At 32.4% G+C, this 22,336-nt stretch overlaps 4 protein-coding genes across 9 annotated transcripts in view; 3 read left to right on the top strand and 1 right to left on the bottom strand.

The window, feature by feature from the left end:
- The window catches only part of LOC126917750 (zwei Ig domain protein zig-8-like), a 99,527-nt gene extending 89,972 nt beyond the window's left edge, over positions 1-9,555 (top strand). For both annotated transcript variants that reach the window (XM_050725002.1, XM_050725001.1), the window contains 3 exons: positions 5,695-5,881; positions 6,801-6,922; positions 8,339-9,555. In XM_050725002.1, the coding sequence (XP_050580959.1) occupies positions 5,695-5,881; positions 6,801-6,922; positions 8,339-8,469 (440 nt within the window). In that variant the 3' untranslated portion in view covers positions 8,470-9,555. The remainder of the gene's footprint in view (positions 1-5,694; positions 5,882-6,800; positions 6,923-8,338) is intronic.
- A 1,472-nt stretch (positions 9,556-11,027) lies between these two features.
- LOC126917746 (polyamine-modulated factor 1-binding protein 1) lies at positions 11,028-14,181 on the top strand. Of its 4 annotated transcripts, none has more exons than XM_050724992.1 (5): positions 11,028-11,475; positions 11,650-12,495; positions 12,564-12,713; positions 12,787-13,020; positions 13,952-14,181. In XM_050724992.1, exons 1-5 carry the CDS (start codon positions 11,356-11,358, stop codon positions 13,955-13,957), a joined length of 1,356 nt encoding a protein of 451 aa, XP_050580949.1. In that variant the 5' UTR covers positions 11,028-11,355; the 3' UTR covers positions 13,958-14,181. The 4 variants fall into 4 exon arrangements, with proteins under 4 accessions (XP_050580949.1, XP_050580947.1, XP_050580945.1 ...); XM_050724990.1 differs by lacking the exon at positions 13,952-14,181 and adding an exon at positions 13,067-13,403; XM_050724988.1 differs by lacking the exon at positions 13,952-14,181 and adding an exon at positions 13,089-13,403 and having other exon boundaries at positions 11,029-11,475.
- A 222-nt stretch (positions 14,182-14,403) lies between these two features.
- LOC126917735 (kinesin-like protein Klp61F) lies at positions 14,404-20,398 on the bottom strand. Its single transcript, XM_050724958.1, has 18 exons — positions 20,255-20,398; positions 20,083-20,193; positions 19,523-19,670; positions 19,301-19,450; positions 18,727-18,887; positions 18,444-18,593; positions 17,817-18,059; positions 17,360-17,735; positions 17,009-17,280; positions 16,716-16,855; positions 16,524-16,630; positions 16,087-16,428; positions 15,783-16,010; positions 15,536-15,715; positions 15,237-15,459; positions 15,041-15,162; positions 14,743-14,961; positions 14,404-14,649 (listed from the first exon to the last, which is right to left on the bottom strand). Exons 2-18 carry the CDS (start codon positions 20,145-20,147, stop codon positions 14,623-14,625), a joined length of 3,153 nt encoding a protein of 1,050 aa, XP_050580915.1. The 5' UTR covers positions 20,148-20,193; positions 20,255-20,398; the 3' UTR covers positions 14,404-14,622.
- A 620-nt stretch (positions 20,399-21,018) lies between these two features.
- LOC126917758 (iron-sulfur cluster assembly 2 homolog, mitochondrial) lies at positions 21,019-22,231 on the top strand. Of its 2 annotated transcripts, none has more exons than XM_050725018.1 (3): positions 21,019-21,325; positions 21,415-21,720; positions 21,802-22,231. In XM_050725018.1, the coding sequence occupies exons 2-3, from the start codon at positions 21,461-21,463 to the stop codon at positions 21,974-21,976; spliced, it is 435 nt and encodes a 144-aa protein (XP_050580975.1). In that variant the 5' UTR covers positions 21,019-21,325; positions 21,415-21,460; the 3' UTR covers positions 21,977-22,231. The 2 variants fall into 2 exon arrangements, with proteins under 2 accessions (XP_050580975.1, XP_050580974.1); XM_050725017.1 differs by having other exon boundaries at positions 21,025-21,325; positions 21,499-21,720.
- The last annotated feature ends 105 nt before the right edge of the window (positions 22,232-22,336 follow it).

The following is a 22,336-nucleotide window of genomic DNA, read 5'->3' as shown; positions in this document are numbered from 1 at the left end:
ACTGACAAAATTAGTTGCCAACGCAATATATCGAACGCGATAGCGATTTACCTCTGGAAATTATTAGATACACATCCAACTTTGCAAACGGTTGCAAGTGATTATATATAGGTTCGAATAAATCGTATCACTGCTTCGTTTATTTTCATTTCCGCACATCATCCTTCCAGACGCATCGATATACCATTGCCTCGTCGTTAGACGAATTTCGCTCGGCGCGTAAAACGAATCAGAAATCGTCGACAGGTTGTTACGGTAAATGTGCGTGAATCGATTGCATTATGGAAAAAACGCAAGAAGATTCTTGCCAAGCGAAAGCAAAAAGACGAGCAAAAAGGGGAAGGATGCACTCTGGGGTATTCTTCTTATCGCGTGGCGTCCAAGCTTCGATTTCAGATCCATCATTTATTTCCATCAGATTCGAGACACGACGAAAGTCGAAAATATCTGCAGCATAAACGCGATATGCAAAAAGCCAGGGTGTATCGACACCAGCCGTGTCGTTCCAGCGATTTTTATCCTTTCGCGAACAGAAGCTCCGATAAGGTGTGCCACGCGAAACCCCGAGGAACTCTTTTATATCCAACAAGAACAAGAAAAGGAACAAACTAAACACGAACACCATTCGACCCTCTTTTCTCGCGATATCGTTCGAAACATCTTGATCGATGGAACTCCCTGATACACTTGGGAAAAACCAACTTATACTATCGATCGAACGCGTTACTATTTAGGGTATCAACGGGGCTAATACTATTTCCATCCGATAAGCTTTCCTTCCGCTGCATATATCAAGCAAATAGAAATACATTTAGTCCAGTCTATTTCAAGGATAATAGTTACTTTACTCTCGTTCGTTATTTTTTGCCCCATTTTCGCCGGCTTTTACTTTATTAACAACGGACTATCAGAGTAATCAAAATCGAATTACACAAGTATAGATATTACGCCTCTGTTACGAGGAAAAGTATCTGTCGATGAAAAGGCGTTAGGACGATGCGAACAACGTATTTAAAGATGTTTCTTCCTCGTACTTTCTGTACCAAGTGTGAATAATTTAGCGGTAGGAAATTTCTGTTAAAGATTGTACGATTTACTGGTTCCTTGCAACGTGCGCGAGAAACTATCAACGACAAATTTCTCACTCTGTATCCTTCGAGCCAAGAATCCGATTATTTGTCCGGTAAGTAACGAGGCTTTTCCAAAAATTATGTCGAAAGCAGTGCAACCTATCGCGATATATCGATTGCCAATTCCACGAGATTAACTGCACACGATCACGATACGAAACGATGTGTTCCGAAACATTGAGAAAAGTATAAAAAATAAAAAGGTAAATTAAAAATTACTACCATTTGGCTGCAACTACCGTGGCAATATCGAGCCACGGTTGCCACGCTCGTAAAAGGAAAGAAGGGAAACCTGATCGGACAGGAAAATCTTCCCTTTCGGCGCGTGTCGCGTATTTACCCGAGTTTTCAGCGATCGACGAGACAGATGGTCGGAGCGGCGCGACAATTTGCGCTCGTTCGACGTGGAAAGACACGAAGACTTGCGACTGGAACTTCGCACGCGATATGAATCACTGTTCGCGTACAAGACGCGCGTTCAATTAGGTCGTGGCGAAGGAAGCTTTCACTGTAAAGCTTGGTCGATCGATAGTACGCCGCGAAAGCACAATAAGATGATTTCTAGCAGCCTTTATCGTTGTCAACGCCCGTTCAACGGTGTATTTAAGACACGTTCCTCTGGCAAGGAATCGCGGCTTCGTGCTTCCTCGTCCTCCGGATCGTTCGATATTTTCTACCTGAGAACTTTGCAGCATTCTACTCGCAAACGAGCGAAGATAATTATCCCACTGTCGCCTTTGTCGTTGTTTTCCATTGTTATTTCTGATAGATTGCTTTGACAGACTACGTCTGCTTCAGCGTGCAAACTCTCCAACGTACGCACGCTAATAATGCTGCAGTAGTACGTGCGTCTACTAGCTTCTTGCGTTTGTGTGTCTTATAGACGGTGAATCGACGATGTTGAAAATTGTTGAGAGCAGATGAAAGCACGAGGCAAATACGATATGTCATTCTTGATGGTAGGCGAAGTGGAATCGTATCAAAGGTACGATTGCGAATAAGAAAGCAGCGGAGATGTGAGTAACGATAGGCGTAGTACGAAATATACGTGGCGATAAAAGTTATATGTCACCCGTTCGAGCCACGCAATTGCCCTAAGATTAGAAAACATCCGTTATTTCGGGGGATTTTGTATGTCAATTTTTTAATGATCGAGAGAAACGTCAAAAAGCTCGACCTCTTCTGTCAATAGCGATTGAAGCGTCCCGTAATATTATCCCGTGCAATTCAAACTGTTAGGTCATCCCGTAAGTTCGTTCCGTTTTTCGAGCGGTTATATATGTTGAGATTGTTTGCATACCTTTCAGTTTCATGAAAGAATGTAATCGCCCTCTCGTTGTACAACTTCTTCCCATTTTTCATTATTCCGTCTCGATAAAAGTTGTCTTGTTTTTCTTTAAAATATGAAATGTATACACATAGGTCGGCACGAACTTATGGGATGAGCTAATATTTTCGAATTAGACTACGAGGATTAGAATAAGAATCGGAATGTTTTATCTTTCGCTGAAAACTTCGTAGTCTAACTTGTATTTTATCGTCTTTTCGCGCAGAAGACGTCTCGCCGTATACTTGATATTTATTTAAACTTTCCAACGATCTCTGCCCGGACGACGACAGCGCAGTGGTTAGCGTAGTTGGTTACGAACGCTCCAGACCCAGGTTCGAATCCTGGCACTCACAGTCCTGTTTTTCACGATTCCTAGACAAGAAGAATGGAGCGGTCCGAATGGTTGGAAGGAAACTCCCCCAACCCGGATGAAGACAAAAATCTTACACCGCAGCAGCAAGCACGCTATCACGACCTATCCACCTCAAACATCTTCGTATTAACGCTAAAGTTTTATTTGTCATCGAACTGACTTTACGAATACCATGGGCGTCAACGTTTATTTTCTCTACACGCAAAGCTCTGCATGAGTTTGAATTCACGTTTGTAGACACGATAAAGTCTACTTTTAATTTCACTATCACGGACGTTTCAGTTTGAGTTTCATAGAACTATATACGTAGCTATATCTGCAACTGTGTTGCGTAAGAAAGGCGATTCGTTCAAACACATAACTCTCGTAATTTGCTTCGAACGAGCTTGGGATTGTTTCAGAGATCAAGTTTATGGTAGAATGGCAGAGATTGAGATTCGTTCGTCATCGTCAACCGAATGATCCAGATAGGCATAAGATACGCTCAGGGTGAAAAGTTACTCCACTATGAAGTTTTATCTTCTGCAGGAACGAAATATGATCTTCTGGTGAAGCTCGTCCGTCAATTTCTTGCGCTGACATTTTACAAGTTTTTATAAACTTATACCTTCCATCGCGTATCTTCCAACTACGCATTTTTTAACTACGACGCTTTCGATTTAAAAAAATCAAGAGCCAAACGACTGTTGTCAGTTTTCGATGCTTCGGCGATTCGATTAGCAAAGGAAATATTTCAAACAAAAGAGACAACGTACGATATCGAAATAATCGACGTTGTGAATGAATTCCAGTTACCAATTAATGCACTGCAAAATGCTACATTTTCGCGTGATTTCGACCAATATATCCTTTGTACCGGTTCATCAAACTAACCGTCACGATCGAATAATAACGAAATTTATCGACAACGTCATCGACGACGAAGCTTGGCCAAACAGCTGTGCTTTTAACATTTTCAAATGTCCAATCCAAAATCATTCCAACTACATATATGATACATAATACAATACGAAGCGTTTCACAGGTTGCCCGTATTAAATGCCCCTAATTTCCATATATTTTCTCACTTTTCGAACGTTACCGACCCGTCGCTATCGTAACAATGCCGATGAAATTTCTAAATGTACAAGTATCACGTAAATAACATATTCGAGTGTTACGTATCTACAAGTGTTCCGACGCTTTTGCGAGCCAGTTTACGTTGTATACAAACACGATCGTGTGGTGGAAACCGCATTCACCGGTCTGTGATTGGAAATGCGCACGGAACGTAGTGTTTTCCGCCGCTATGCTGAAACGAGTTTGAATTTCGTGCCTGAAAAGATTCAATTACGTCGGGGGAATCTTGCAGAACCTAACAGAGAGAGAGAGAGCCGAAACGAGAGCACGTACCGTGTCACGTACCCTCCGTTCTTTTATTTTCCTTCTCAGTTTTAACCGAAGGAACGCAACACCTTGTTGCGCGTTTTCTCTCCAAACTTCTCTTCGCGTTCGTCCTACCTAATTATCGAATGGGAGCTGTTTGCCCTCGCGAAAGAATAAACGCGCGTCTAGGGAAAACAATCGCGACAACGCGCGGCTGCCTGGAAATCTGCTTTCCCGGAAATAGGAGAACTTTGCTCGTAGCGTTATAGCGTAGCTTCCTGCGAATCGCACGATTATGACTGTAGGAAATCGAATTTCGACTATACGCGTTAACGAAATAACTAACTATACGAGAAGTTGGACCGTCACGAGAGATAATAGGGCGAGCTACTGTGATCTTGTTCGTTTATTAGGAACGACAGATGCAGCAAGCGGTATAAACTAATTTGGAATTTCTTCCTTCGTGTTAGAACTGCATTACGCGTCAAGAAAAATTCAACCGAACGTTAAATATTCGAAACATAATTTAAGGCTTTCTAAAATTTGGAACAAGTTTTAAGAAAAAAGGACTTTATTCTTGGATGACCAAATAAATGAAAAGCATCGAAACGGGTTACGTTGCAGGAACTTCGCAATTAGGAAATCCTGCGAATAAATCCAGGGATTCATCGCGGATTCGTAGAGTTCGCGCCAAGCTACTATTTAAGAACATCGACTCGAAGAAATCCGCAGACGTGAGTCTGAGATTCGTTCCGTACTGCTTGGCGCTCCTGAATACAGATTACTCTCAGTCTAGAGTTGTTAAATCCTAAATAGTATCGTCTCGTGGTCGAGCGATAAGACAGAGCACTCTGTAGCTTACGCAGGCCGCGTGTTTCCTAATACCCAGTGTCCCAATGCCATGTGACCAGAATTAGATGATCCTTGGAGAATGCAACTCGTGCTAAATTATACCCGCGAACAGGAACCTTGGCTTCTCTAAATCCAAATTTCGCCAGAAATCGTATCGTCCCAAATATTTAAACCCTCCCAAGATAACAATTATATCAAGTATTTTATACTGCTCATTGCTATATTCGGATTATTTTATTTTATGTGCAATTGCTAAAGTACAGGTATTTATGCAAATTCATATTTTTATGAATATAACTTGGGAAATGGAAGTTAGGCAGAAAATTGACATATCCACTGGGTGGATATTAAATACTCTGGATATTTTTGCATCGTATAGCATAATATAGCATTCTGTTCATTTATACATCTTCGAATTTTCCATAGATACGTAAAAATTCACAATCTGATAGTCGAGTATGCAACCTTCCTGATTCGTCCCAAACATGTTCGATTCTTTGCCCTATGCCCTATAGTTGAATTTTTCCCTCGAAGAAGATTTCTGTCTCTGCGTATTCACGATATATCGGGAAAACAGAAAATCGAATCACGACAAAGATTTCATCGTTTTTGGTAAGATGCGATTCGTCACATTCGTTTTGTAGCTCCAGACATCAGGATTCTGGACGAAGCTAGACACGAACTACGTGATCGTTACTACAAAACCGGAAGCGGTATCGAGCTAGCTTGCGTTGCTCGACCTTCTTGTCCCGACTCCAGGATACCGCACCCTGTCTGGAGGAAAAATGGTGAAACGTTGCCGGATCATGTCAACGTTTATCACATTAATGGGTGAGCATATAGAGTAGCAAAACGGTCCATCGAACAGAACTACGATAGATAACCGACGTTCCGATTTACCTTCGTTCATCGATGTGCAATTGTGTCCACGTATCACTGAACACGTAACGTTTTATCGGCTCGTCTGCCTGCCGAAAGCTGTATTCCCTTCACCTATGTCCTTTCTTGATAACGAGCGAACCGTTTAATCTCCCTGGAGGCGCTTTGCGAGACGCTCGGTGCTCTTGCAATCGCTACTTCCATTTCTACTTGTCGCTTCCGCCGCCGCCTTCACATACGTTCCTTATCTTGTCCTTTTTGGTAATTTATGTTTTCGATGGCACTGAGCACAAGTTGCAAACTTTCGACCAACTTTGTTAAGGTATAGATGAAGAATTTGATCGCGCGATATCGGTACTTCGATTTAAGTAAACGTGCGATTTTATTAATTTTATCATTCTTTGTATTTTTCCCAATTTTGTAAATTTTTCAAATTGCAGTCGTTAAATCTACCGTAGCTATAAATTACAATCTGTACGAATAACAAATTCTATATTAACCGATCGAGATACGTTACATACGTCAAGCGAATCTTTATTTGTCGACCGACTGTCCGCCTTTATGATGGGATTCAGTACGGTTCCATCTGTTTCGCTAGAATCTAAATTACTAGATTAGGAGCCTCGGCTGTCTCGTTAAACGTAACAAATTCATATCCATCGAGCGTTGGCTACAATCTGTATCGCTGCATTTCGGGATACTGTTATGATTTAGTGACCGATTTTAGGAATCTGCTAACAATACGTATAGTTTCTGCGGTATACATAATCCACCGTACTTTCGTAATTTTGTCGATACTCCATGATCCTACGATCAAACACCGGAAATATACAAGTACGTCCGATATGTAACGTGACAACTGATTTTTCAGGTCGAACGAAGATCTGGTGACCAAGCTATATATCGAGCAGGCGAAAAAGACTGACAGCGGCGAATACTCGTGCTCAGTGAGCCAATTTAGTACCGCCGCGGTGCATATTCACGTCCTGAATGGTAAATTGAATTAAAGGTCATGAGTTCAAAATTTAAGTTTAATTCTAAAAGGATTTTTGTTCTACGAAGAGTACAGAAAATTGAGGCAACCGCTTGGTAACTAGATAAACGTGAAACAAAGAAGCTTAAAATGTCGGAGAACATCGTTTAAAAAAGAAAACCTGATATTTAAACGATCGAAAAAGAGTTTAAAACGAAATTCGTAGATTCGGGAAAAAATGCGCGAGGTTCGTTTAAAATAGAGAAGATACATAAATAGAAGATTAAGGAAAAATTAAAACGTTGGCTCGCTAGGTATCTTTTTGTATTATATACGACATATCGTCAAAATTCTAATTGCCATTCAACGAACCAATATTCTTTTCCTTACTTTGAACCGCGAGTTTTTTAAGAAATTAAAAAATTACTAAGTATCCATTCGTCTTTTTCATTTTTAAAATAAATCGTACATAGAATGTGGAAATGCACGTTGAAGCTTAGGTACGTCTTGTAAGTTACACGATTGTCGAATACGTAGCTGGTTCGAAGGAAAAATCCGCGAAATATCGCCGGGAGTATCACGGCCAGTCGCATCCACATGCTAAATGCCATGTTTATTATATCGTAAAAACCGTTGCCTTTGGTTAAATTTCTAACAATCGTATAGAATACGTAATCTCGTTAATCTATTTGCGAACCAGCCTTAAGTAAACGTCTACAGTATAGTAAACGTCAGAGTGGTATTTATTGTCAAATCTCGTCGTTACAAAATTTATCAAAATTAAAGCCAACCATGAAATCAAGGATAACGTAACGTCGGATTATGACGGGACATTTTGTTAAATTTTTAAATAATATCTTCCGAAAATGTTGCTTCGGCTTTGAGAAATTTGTTAAATTTCGTAAATATTTTCGTAATAAATTTCGATATTTACTCGTAAGACTCATATAACATTTATCGAATGTTCAATCTATTTTAGCTAAATTAAACAATTTATGCCAATTAAATAATTCCGATTGAAATAATTATGCGTTTTAATTAAAAAGGACAGTAATCTGTTATTCGTTTCATTCGTATAATTAAAGATCAAAAACATTCCAATTGGTGCGATGCCAATTTAAAACTTTACTTACTTCAGATCATAGAAGATTAATTACTGTTCCAAAAGTAGGACTTCATGCATAATCGAAGTAATTAATTTCGGCAAGCTTATGGTTACCAAATGAATTGATCGAATTAAGTTTAAAAATATTTAAGAACTTCCAACTGATTCAAAACTTAACCTTTCAAATGAAAGCTTTAAATCCGACCGATACTGCTACAAACTCACTTGCACTTCAATTTGACGAATATTTTATAAACAAGTTTCTAATCGCGAATATTTACCGTTTGATTTTCATATCTTTATGTATTTTCTTATATTTTCTTCGTCATAGGTGAGAAGCAAGCAGCGGTTCACCACGATCAATGGAACGCAGCGCGAACGAATCACGAAAAATTAAAAAATCTGTACGTCACAATCGTCAGCCTTGTTTTTCTCCGGACTTGGATGATCAATTCGCCATAAAGTTCGTCGAAACATTTTGAGGTTATGATTGCACACTGTCTCGCATCGCTCTCTCTTGTGCATATCCGCCAGAAAGCGTTTCTAGTAACGGATCAGTATTACGATGGAAGAAAACTGCCGAATAAATTGTACGCAATAATTTAGTGTGCATTGTATACAATATCGCAAAACCACCTACGAACGAATTTGTGAATACTAACTTATATCATTGCAAATTTTGTTTTACGAAACCGACCGAACCTAAAAAAATGCATGTTACTATTCGATCATATCGATTTAATGCAACAGACGTGCGAGTTTTGTAATGTTTCGATAGATTGTAACAGAGAATAGAACATGATAAAATGTGATTCACCTAAAACAAATTGCGCCTTTGTCTTTCACGAAGTTTGGCTTATATTGAAATATATCGATTAGTTAATTTAATTAATATCTTCTTGTTATCCTATTTTAATTAACTTACAAATTATTACAAATCGTCGAAAATATTCTAATGCTTGTTCGTTTCTACAAGAACTCTTATTGATAAATGGTTAATATTACATGTAAGTGTGTTAGTGTTAAAGCGAATGAAAGGTTGCGTTGTGCGTTTGTTACACGATTTAGGCTATACGATATTCATTTTTCTTTTTAGTGTAATCGCCATCAAAATCAATTTTAGATCGTCAAATATTTGGAATGTTATTCGGTATTCCTGACCGTATCCATCTTTAATCATATAGTAATTGTACCAGTGAATGAATAATTAAGTCGAAACTGTAATAGCAACCGTAACATGCATTTGTTAGGGCAAACATAAATGTTCTCGACGAACAACTGCGAATACTAGTAGTTTAAAGATAAGGAATAGTAATAAACGTTCTATTCTTCTCCTCTCGATGGCCTGTACATAAAATACCTTAAATATTGTATAGTCAAGGAAACATTATGCTCGATTGGTCGATCTATTGCGACTTGACATAATTTTACAGGTGTGCAAATTGCTTGCTCTTAAATGTGTGTATAATTGCCCGACTTAAATCGACCAGTTTAGCTACGCGCATATGTTCTCAGATAATAAACTATCATTAACTAATTTCATCTAAATTTATTTGCTCAAATCATTCTACCTTCCCAAACATTTGCTTCTGTTGTCGTTACAATCATTTTGATAGATATTTATCTAAATTACTACTAGTAATAGATTTTTTTTATTCTCGAGTTAAAATCAATGAGTATCTCTATAACTATAGTTACCAAAATGACCGAGATCACTTCCTCTATTGAAATATTCTTATCGACTGCTTTTAGTAAGAAGCATCCAGAGGTTTCCAACGTTACCGATTCAGCATAGGATAAGATTGCAATGTTTATAGTGACTCCAACTGACACTTTTTGATATAAAATTACAAATATAGAGTAGCACAGAACAATATCCTATGATCAGGAACGAAATACAGAATCGTTACTCATTCTTCTAACGAAACAACTGTTTGGAGCGAAATGCTCACAACTCCAAGCACATTATTATAGAAACAAGTTGTTGAATACAATAGGAATTATTTTTTAATTTAAATAATTATGGACGAGATATCTCGTAAATATGTTTTCTGTATTTTAGATACTCGTATGTACTTATGTGTTACTTGTATATACAAGAAAAATAAACAAAATTGTTCCCAAAAACAAAATGTCCTTCATTCGGTATCAAGTTTCGAATTGATATTTTTTTAAATCGGAGGATATCCTACTACATTGACTGAATATAAATAAAACACATAATCAACTAATTCCTAAACTAATAAACAAAAGACATAAAAATGAAACGTTACTACTTACGGATAAAGTAGATATCTATATTCACTATGCTCGCTACAAAATTCTACGTAATACGACCAGCCACCCGTTCAGTTTCAGATCTTTTGTCATACGACATAATTGGGCGATCAAAACAATAAAAATGCATGCAATTCAATAATATGTAAATACAAAGAGCATAAAGAAATTTTACCTCGACCCAGAAGAAGTCATCAGAAACTGAAAGTCATAACACAATATGGAAGTAGGAGATTATGAAAAATCTGTAACGGAAAAAGATGGAATTTTATATAATTCAGAGCTTTAATATACATATACATATTTAATAGGTTATTTGAACTTGTCGCGAAACAATTGATCATATAATAAAGGAGCGTTCAGACGATTAATATTATTTTCAGTATTATATCAATATTCAGGGTTCTCAATGTTATCGTACATAAGAGATCTTCTGGACGATTAGAATATACATTGTCAATATAGTGCTGAGAACGCTGCATATTGACAATAATACTGACAGTATTGACAATAATATTGATCGTTTAAACACTCTTAAGATCGTACTGATTCTCCTTACTACTTACAACTTCTATACTTACGATATAATAGTATAATAGTTCACGTTCGAATAAATGAATCCAATCACCAGAAGTTTATTTAATCGGGCACTAACTAAAGTTTTATTTAAATAAACGGAGCGCATTCAAACGAACTAATTACATCCGCGCCATGTTATAAATTATAGATGGCGTAATAAAACATAATGGAACAGATCTCGTACCTCGATGAACAACTAACTTCTCTCTAGTAAGATATCTTGACAAGTGGATAGTGAATAGTGAATATAGAATTTCATATAAAAGTATATGTACAATGTATATCATTTGGGGGCGTTAAGTTTATGTGTTATTTGCTATGTTTTGCTATAAAGTTACTGTACAAATAATTAACTTTATTTCGTATAAATACAATCCATTACAAACTGACAAAAATTTCTAATTTATTGACATTTGTTTGGAAGTGCTAATATGTATACATTTCCTGTTAGAAAATACCGTGCCTTAGCTGCAGAACCATAAGCAATTTTTAATGATTTCTGTAGAAAATTTCAACAACACATTGAAGACAAAAAGTATGGAAAACGTTATGGAGGGTGTAAATGGACAATTACAAATAAAATATCAAAAAATTGCCACAGAATATTCAAAAGTAAGAAATGTTCAATATATCATTTACATAATCTGGTTTTTGAAAATTTATGTACTAAGAGATGTTTTTATTTTTAATACTATCATCTGTTTGTGAAAAAGCATTATCGCCCTTACTAGTTCGATATATGTAAATATTTATAAGAAGATCATTATCGACGAATTTTTTCCTTAGATTCGTGCTCAGGCAAATGTTTTAAAGAGAGCTGTGATTGATGAACAAGCACGTAATGCTGATATACGAGAGCAACTGAAAGAGAAGGAAGTAGAACTTCGCAGAGCCGAACAAGAATTAGATAGTTTGTCATTCCGAAATCAACAACTAACTAAACGTATAACTGTATTACAAGAAGAACTTGACAAAGCACAAAATAAATCTAAAAAGGGAAAGAATAAATTATCGGAAAATAATAGCCAGGTACTAACATCTCCGAATCATATCTTGGATGAAGAATTTCAAAAGAAAATAGTTGAAAATGCCCAGTTATTATCACAAATCAGTGATAAAGATAGCGAAATTGAAACCTTAAATGAAAGGATACAACAACTAGAATCTAAATTAGATTATTGTGAAAAATGCAAAATTGAATTAGAATGTCAATATCAAAATACTATAGACAAACTGGAAAGGGAAAGAAATGATTTACAAAAAAAATTAAATGATAGACAAAAACAAGAAGAAAATGTATCGTGGTCTAGTAACGAAGGTAAACGAGATGGATACGAATCTGATAATAAGGTAGGACATTCCAATCTCCCAGAGGTAGAACCGTCTCCATTTTCATCGCCATCTGTATCACGTAGATCGTTAAAGTCTATTGGCGAAGGTCATCCTAAGGTACAGGAAGAAAGTAACGACTTTGAGTTTTCAAAATCGTGTGACCTAGAAAAAGAAATTAACCATTGGAAGGCACAATATCATATGCTTAAAATAAAATACGATGAGATGCAGCAAAAGGCTTGCATAAGTAATGTGCAGATTGAACATGAATCTTTGCAATCTGCAGAAATAAATAATATGGTAATGTTTATTTCAAATTACTTATAAGAATTTTTATTTGAAATAATCTAATCAATAAATGTTTATAGCAGATTGGAAAGTTAACAGTACCTTTAGCAATACCAGAAGAAATTGAAGCTCGAGAAGCAAAAATCCGAGATTATTTTCTACAAGAAATCGACAAATTAATAACAGAAAAACATATTTATCATGTGAAAAATTTAGCTATGGCTGCTAATGTAATTAAATATATTTATGCAATTTATTTGTATATAAAACTTGATATATTTTTAATTGAAAAATATTTTTTAGAGTGAAGTTCTACAAGTTCATTTAGACACAAGCGAATCAAAGAGAGAAAAATGTGAATCGGCTCTCACAGAAGCACTTTCAAATTGTAATACTTTACAAAAAGATAAAGAGATACAAGAAGGAAATTATAAAGCACAACTCAGTACTATGAGCGAACATCTTGCTAATATGAATGAAAAACTCATTTCACAAACGGAAGAAATACAACAATTAAAATTCCAACTTGTAAATAAGGTAACAATTCCTTATAAAAGTAAATGCAATTATTTTAAATACTTAGTTTATGGTTTAATAATTTTCAGAACAGTAAAAAGGGAAAACAAAAGTGATACAAGTCAGGTTATAAAGTAACGATTATTGACATTCCTACAACAATGTGCTTTAATCAATTATTAGTAATTTGAATTTTGTGTACATATGCAACTTATGCCTGACAAACAGTAATTATTTTTCGTCATATTTTAACTAATATGCTATGAAAATTTTAAAACTTCTCTTAATGTTATCTTATTTATGAAAGAAATAAGAAATATTATTGATGTTTTATTTATGAATATTAACAACAAAAATTATAGGTTATGTAGCATCGAAATATACATAATACTGTCATTTATGTACATTTTACAGTCTCGTTACATCAACTGATTTTTATTTCGTAAGTTCAAACTGCTCCTTGTATTTCATTCGACATGGAGTAAATTAAAATATCTAAGTTGATATTCTCTTAAGTATTTAATATATAATAATAAAATAATTAAACACACTGGAAATTTGCTTCTTTTATAAGAGAATTTTAAAATATTCCCATTTTTCCGAAATAACAATAAATATATTGTTTCCTTTACTTTACATTGAATTTTATATTTTAATAAATAATGGTAGCTTAACTAAAAGATTATTAATCATTTTAAATACTCATTTTTATGAAATATTTGAAATATTACATTTTCTTTTAATATCTTTCTAAACTCATACTATGTAGAAAAAATTTCTTTAAACGATTACATCTTATAGATGTGTTATTTTCTATTAAAGTTTTGCAATGGAACCTTCTACTTTATTCCATTACAGTTCACTTCTTCAGGTTGTACTTTTTTATATCTAGCTAGAAATAATCGAATGTCTACACGGCATTATCCATATTGGCATTTTTTTGCATGCCCAGGCATAAAACAATTGGCGGATATGGGTCTCGCCCCTACAAGCATCGATCCTGTCATGAGGCACACTGTGAATACAGATGTATAATGTTATTATCTAAATGAACCATAAACAGAAAAAACGAACATAATGTAAAAGAAACTTAAAAGAATATAACTCATTTCTTTTCTAAATTTTCACAAGTAGAATTTAATCTAAAAATATCACCAAATAAAGCTATATATTTAATTATCATCGATAAAAACGATTTTCCTGTTAAACAATTACAAGGATCTTTTTCGAATTCAGTGAAAAGGAATCGAAGAAATTCAATTCAGGAATGAGAAAGTAGAGTCTTTAGCCTTTAAAATGGACTCACATAAATTATTGTACGATTTTTTTCCAACGAGATTGTAATACTTCGAAGATTGACGGCATTTCGACCAAAACTTTCACTCGAAGCACAAGAATACATGATTAGAGTTAATTTCTTTTAATTCTATAATACAAATTTATTTTATCTTCTATCACCTAATAATTAAACTGAGACATGTAATATATGTTCTCTAAACTAACATGCACACATCTAACATAATGTTAATTGGACAGATTGTATAAAGATAAGTAGAGAAAATTCTATACTATAAATATTTCTATCAGCTTCACTTTTTGTTTCATCATTCTGATTGTTATATATTAGTTATTATTCTCCTTGTTTTCATTCTGTAACACATTAATATGAGTATCAAATGAAACATTACTTATAATTATATAAAAGTAATTAAGAAATCAGAGTATAAGTAATTAAGTATTTACCATTCTGTATATTGCAGATTCAGATTGAGTATGGGATTGTATCAACTTTGAAGATACATCTAACATTTGTGTAATATTTTCAGTATGAGTACTTGAAATAGAGGTATCAAATGTTATATTATCAATTGCAGAAGATACGAGTGTAATGTCAGATAATGCAGTTGAATTTGCAATGCCTTTCATTATTTCACCATTGATGATTGTGTCATCTTGTACAGACTTATATAAAAACATGATAGACGTATATGAGATAATATTAAGAGTACATAAAATATATTTTATCATATGTATCACTTACATCATCATCTGATGTTTCAAGGAATTTTCTGCTTTCTCTAAACTTTTTAAGAATTTGCTCATGTGGAGATGTTACCTTAAATTGACGAGGATAGGAAAAGTCTTTCCTTACTGGAGTTAATCCTAGAAAACATTCACAAATTAAATTAAATGCGAATATTCCCTTTTTTCTTATTAATCTGTGCATGGTAACAGACCTGTTGCGACATCACGTTGCAAATCTTCATCAAAAAATTTGTTAATTTTACCAACTGTTATTTGTAACTGTTCAATAATATTATCATTCCGTGTACTTGATTCCCTTATTTGGTTTTCTAATTGGGCAGATACGTCTTGAGACACATATCCAGTATTTTCCTTCATATCTTTCACGAATCTTGCTTGGTTTTTACTTATATCTGAAATTACTTCATGTGCATCCTACAAACATGACACTGCATTTGTTAATGTTTGATACTTCGTAATATGTTAAATAAAAAATTTCCTGTATATTTACATTGATTAATGAAAGGGATATATTCTTATCTGCATCCATTTTCAGTTGCTTTTCCTTAATATTGCATTCCATATCATTTATATACTGCTTCGACATATTACAACTTTCATTTATATTTGACTTTAATTCGTTTATTAAATCCTCTCCTTGCTTTGTAATCTCATTTGCAATTTCTTCATTCTATTGACAAAACAAAAATCAATTTTTTTATTCGAATTAATAAAAAGGATTATAATTCGAAAATTACCTGTCTTGTTGTAACAATAACGTTATTTTCAATTTTCTCTATATCCCTTTGTATATAATCTTTTAAATCATTTCTCATTTTAACATTTATATTAGAACTATTTGTTGCTTGAACATTAGCTTCATTACAAATTTTGCTAACATAATCACATTTGTCAATTGTAGCAGAATAATGCTTTCCTTGACTATTATGTAATTCATTTGACTGTGAAAAGAGATCTCCCATCATCTAAAATATAATAATTCTATAATTTTGAAATCAACATTAATATTTTCGGAATCGAATAAAGATATATTCTTTATACTTTAGTAAATAACTGTTGTTTTTCACTAAATTCCTGTTTTTTACGAAGTACTTCAACAGCTTCCATAATACTTTTGACACTTTGGCTCATACGATCATTAATTTCTAATTCATAATTACAAGAAGCATCTATCATTTCTTTTAGAAGAGTCGAAGTTTGTTTTAATTTTTCAGATACATTATTCCTTATGATTTCCATGTTTTTAGCTATTTCATTTTCTATCATACTGTTGATGTTTTCAGCCAATTGCAGAGAAACGATACTCATTAATTCATGTTCAGATTCCACTGTGCCAACCACATTTCTTACTTCATTTTGTATCCAATTCTGATACTCTAAATGCTAAGATATTAAAGAAAAATAATAAATCTTTGTAATTTGAAATCAAAAGATGTAGAAATAAAATATGCAACTTGATAAGAATTAACAATACATACAAATTCATTTATATTTTTTGTTAAATTAGTAGTATCTGATTGATTCGAATTGCTCGTCGCATTTCGATGTATTATCGTGTCAATACCGTTACATTTGATAGAGGTTTCTATATCCAACAGAATAAATAGAAATAAAAATTAGAAGATGAAATATATACGAGAATTTCTATAATGTGAGAAAATATTTCTTACCAATGTCATTTTTCATTGCTGGAAAAAATCTCTTTAATGTTTCACCATATGTAGATATATTTTTTTCTATATTTTGCAAACATTCACAAACATTACTTTTCACGGTCTTACCAAGGTCTTCAAATTTTTGTTCTGTTTTACTTGGGAGAAAAAAGACAGCAAAGAATTATTTCATCGTACAATAACATGTAAAATATAAAATATTATGCCTACTAAGAGATTTTTTATGCATTCAAGAATCATAAAATTAGCATTTGCATAGTTAAAAAAGCTGTAAATGTAAATAGACAAACCTTTTCCTGTCAATTTTATCGTGTAATTTATATGAATCTGTTATTGCTGTATCTGCAACATTTAGCAAAGTCTGAGCTTGATCCAATAAAGATTGTTCTGTATTCATATGTCTCTCTACTAAATATTTATGCTCATCTCGTTCCTGCGTTGTTAATTTTAATCGATAATTTGACGACTGTAGAGCTTCAGAGAAATTATTTAATTTAGTCTTAACTTCATCTAATTCTTTTGTCTGGGCAATATGTTGTAATTCAAGTTCATTAAATATTTTCTAAAAACAAAAAGAATATATTAAAATTATAGGCAATAAGATAGAGGAATCAAAACTTTCTTCATTAATAAAGATGTACCTCCTTGTCTTGCATAATTTTCTCAAGCGCTTTTATATGATTAATTTTTTCTTCTATTTCCTTAGTCTGTCGTGAAATTAGTGTTTCCATTTCTCTATAATTATCATCTGCAAGATAAACACCATTTCTATCACGTGAAGCTGATAAATCTCTTCGCAGCTTTTCAATTTCTTCTGTATATTGTTTCAAAAATTCTCGTTTCGAAAGTTTCTGATTTATTTCTGGACGATTTGTGATATTTTTTGCGCGATGTGCATAATCTAGCGTTGATAATGTTTCCTCAAGGTTAATGCTAGCAGGGGATACTGTTGCGATAATTGACGTTTTTGTCCGACCACCTAATGATTCCTGCAGTAATCTTGTAAGTTTAGATTCCCTACATGATGTAAAAAGTAATAATGTAAAGTAATTATATAACTGATCTTGTTGTGAAAATCAGGATATTTATTTTTGTCACCGGTAAGGTATATGAGGTGCTTTTTCAACAAGAGCTGTTATAACTCTGCCAAGAGTTAATAAAGACTGGTTAATATTACCAGCTTCTCTTGCTCTCCTATCAACAGAGCCAGATCTTCCAATATTTTCACTACCAGCCAGATCCACTAAATTTAATTTCCCCATTTTCAGAATCTCTTCACCATCTGTATTACCAGTACTTTCTTTCATATGTATAGTAATTGAGAATATAGTATGGGACCGGCTGTAATCATGTTTGGACATTTCATGTGTTGGAACCAATAATATACTTAAAATGTAAACTTATATAATACATAAAATGTTTGCAAACATATACCATCTGAAATAATTAGTAAAATATAGGAGATATGAGTAAAATAATACATTTTATTTTTATGCAAAGTATAATAGCATGATAGTAACTTTTAACTACAAATAATTAATTTTCATTTTAACATTATATGAGATAATATAAAAAAATATTCTGCACGAGGACAGAGAAAAAGTTTTTAACTCTTCCTCATATCTCCTAGCACTTAGTGATTATTTTAATATTTAAGCAAACATGCATATTTATAGATATTTCTAATACATAAAAATTAACTTTAGTAATAAAAAAAATAATAACCTAGATTGAGTATTCATCAATGTTGCAGCTGTTTGCCTTCTGTCAGACCCTTTCTTAATAATTTTATAAACTTCACTTGCATTGTGTATTGTTACTTCTTCTAATCCATGTATGATTACTGCACCTTTCTTTGATGCATCTTCATATAGCCTATTCAATTATCATTATATTAGATGTGTACGTATGTATGTATACGTTAATCTATCAAAATTTAAATAAATAAAAAAAATTTAACTAAATATTTGAACATTTTCTTTTAATTTAAAAAACTTGAATTACGTACCTCAATTTACATGCATCATTACTAGATGATAAAAGATCAAATATGTCTTCATTATAGAGTTCAAGAAAACTAACTCTAATTGTATATTCCTGTGTTTCCAGTAGTTGCAATTTGTCAAATAAGTGACTTAAAGAACGTGGTATCATGCCAGCAGACGAGTCCTACAATTATATAGTCTCGTATAAGTATAAATAATATCCTTTCATATTTTACTTTATACTTTTATATTATATTATTTAATATTTCTTTCCTTTATACTTTACATGATTATTAAATCTATCTTACATACTAATAACTGATATTATTTAAGTTTACTATCACTATTGTATTTTATAAAAATATTATATACTAATACTGACTGAAATACTAAAATTTTATATATTATAAATATGTTCATTATCATTATTTGTGTAATTTACTACGGAGTATTTTTGGGAAATTATATTTATATATAAATTTCTTGTGTTTATTTCTTTTTTCATTGTTTCGTTAAATATTTATAGAAGTTATTACCGCTTTATTTATATTTGAAATTTTATATTTCATGAATAGATGAATACAAAAAATATCTTACACTGTGCCAATATAATGTTCGATCATTGTTAATTCCTTCCATTGTGTATGTCTTCCCTGTACCAGTTTGACCATATGCAAATACTGTACAATTATATCCAGCCAATACTTGTTCCAATAATGGACTAACAACGACATTATACACATCGATCTATCAATTGAAAAATATGTAATAAACTAACTTTTCCTTAAATAAAAATGTTCATTAGTCATAAACATATACCTGTTTTGACAAAGGTCCAAATACATTATTAAACTTAAATTTTTTAGAAACTTTGTCATTTGGACGTTCATGTACTATTATTTCCCTATTATTTGGAACTTCTAATATGGATGTAGATTTATTATTTTCCTCAAAATTGTTGATAGGTCTAAGAAAATAAAAATTAGAAAATAAGTCATAAGAAACCAAACTTTTCATGTAAAAATAAATTATATTCTAACAACTAATGCTTACATGAATGTATAACTTATATAAATGTTTTAATATCAAAAATTATTTTTTCATATCAATAGCTATTATTACTAAATATTTATTTCGTTTCAGGTCTCTTTCGATTCTGTAGATTTTTACCTTCTTAATTTTTTCGGTATATATGAAACCTTGTAATTTACATATTCTACTGATATTTCTCTATATAACATAGAAGCTACAATAATATAAACCAATTCTACATACGAATTTAATATTTAATAAACGCTAGATAAAATTTACGTTCATATCATGATATTAATATCATAGTCTTCTAAAACAACAGTTTAAAAAAAAATTCAATCACTCACCTAACACGAACAAATACTTGTATCTGCTGACATTTTTCCTTTCTTCCACTCCGTGTATCGTTCATCTTTATTATTATTTAAATTATGCTGATTTTCGTTGCAATCAAACTACTATGTAAAATGATGCAGATTATTCGTTACAATTTAAACATCAATTTAAAATGTGTAGTACCTCGCAAAGTCACTTGGAGCGCTGTTTTGTAAATGCTCTTGCGCTGATTCGTGGCGAGCTAGTAACAGTTTCTATTGTCTACCGTAGAACGGGCAATGATCGCAATGGAACAAGAGTCGCACACATCGGGCCACAGAAAGCGGACATGTGAATCCGTCTTCAAAGATCAACACCCCTCTAGAAAATACAAATAAATTTATAGTCTTAGTCAGAGACAGAATATAGAGTTGTAACGTTTACATCAAAGTGAAATGAGAATTATAAATTTATATTAATGTTATATTTTTACTGTTATAGTTTTAAATAAATAGTTATCCTTCTCGTTGTAGTTACTTACACTGCACAGATATATACATAGCTACAGTTACAGATTTATGTCAAAATTTTAACGAATTACATTATAGAAAAATTTGATTAAATTTAGATATTAACTAATAAATCTTTCGATTTTTAATTCAATTTTGTTATGAGCTAACTACATGTATTATTGACTTCTTATTTTAGTAAGTGTTTTTAAGGTTACTATCATAAACAACGGTAAATTGTTTTATGAATGAAGAGTTTATATTTGTGCATTGATAATACAAGCAAATATATAGGATTATGTTGTGATTTTTATATAACAGTCTAGAATTCGCACTTAATTCTTATGGACAATTAAGGCATCTATGCAATGCAGATGCACAGTAATGCAATAATATTATGTGTATGCAACTTAAAGTATAAAAAATTAGAATATGTTATAAATATTTCATGTCAATTATTCTAACAAATATTACTTTTGTTTTTATATACCATCAGTTTTTATATACCATCATATCTTGCAGAAATAAATTGCATTCTACAATAAATCCACTAATATATATAATCAAGAATTTTTCTACAATATTGTCTGCTGTATGAATTAGGTGACAAATCTGTCCTTGTCAAGTAAATATTTTATTCACGTCTATAATATTATATATTTATGACTGTCACACAAAACATTGAAAACATGGCGAAATTGAAACGCGCGATTTGGAATGTTTCTTCCAATTTTGCTGCAAATCGATATTTTTCGCGTTTGCTAACGTAAGTTTTAAACTAATATTTTGTTTATTAATTTATATTACATTTATTTGAATCTCTTTTCATATGAAACAATTTCGATTTGATTATAGAATATGAGATTCATTCATAAGAGGCAAAATTTGACAGTGTTATTTTATGTTTGCAATGAACTGGAAATTAATTTCTGTTCATAGTTCTCAGTGGTACAATGTATCTACAGATTCATTACTAAATAAAACAGCAACGGAAAGTACACTAAAAACCGAAAATGATATCATCATTACAGACAGTTGTGTTCAACGTTTAAAGGAAATTACAGATGATAATGCTTATTTAAGAGTTACAGTTGAAGGGGGAGGTTGTTCTGGTTTTCAATATAAATTTGATTTGGATACAAACATAAATGAAAATGATAAGTAAGTGTCATAAAAATAATTCAAATATTTATGTGACTATAGTGTCACTGGTAGCTGATTAAATGCAATGATGTATTACAGAGTGTTTCAAAAGGATGGTGCAAAAGTAGTTATAGATACAATATCTTTAGAATATATTAAAGGATCGACAATAGAGTATCACACAGAATTGATACGTTCTGCATTTAGAATAACTAATAATCCATTAGCTGAACAAGGTTGTAGCTGTGGTGCTAGTTTTTCTATTAAAATATAATTTTCATGTAAAATCAGTTGTAAAGAAATTTAGATATATATATGCATAGATATATTTGTTGTTGTGCTAATAAAATGGTTAAAAATATTGTTACATTTTTGTCAAAATTGTAAATTTTGTAATTTATTTGATTATTTTATGTGTATCTTACATTTAAATACTAAAAATGATCTTAGTATATAAATTATGTTACTAAAAATAATTATTGTCTGTCAGCTGTGAATTGTTAATAATTAAAGTTGCTAATAATTCTGATCGAGATACTCATTTTCCCTATTACTTCTTAAAATTTCTATTATTATTATTATTTTAATTATTTAAAATTATTAAATCGTATACTTACTAATAAAAATAATATTT

Source organism: Bombus affinis, chromosome 6 (genome assembly GCF_024516045.1).
Source record: "Bombus affinis isolate iyBomAffi1 chromosome 6, iyBomAffi1.2, whole genome shotgun sequence".
Taxonomy (NCBI): domain Eukaryota; kingdom Metazoa; phylum Arthropoda; class Insecta; order Hymenoptera; family Apidae; genus Bombus; species Bombus affinis.
Note: the sequence above shows the minus strand (reverse complement) of the source record. Positions and strands in the feature narration are given on the sequence as shown.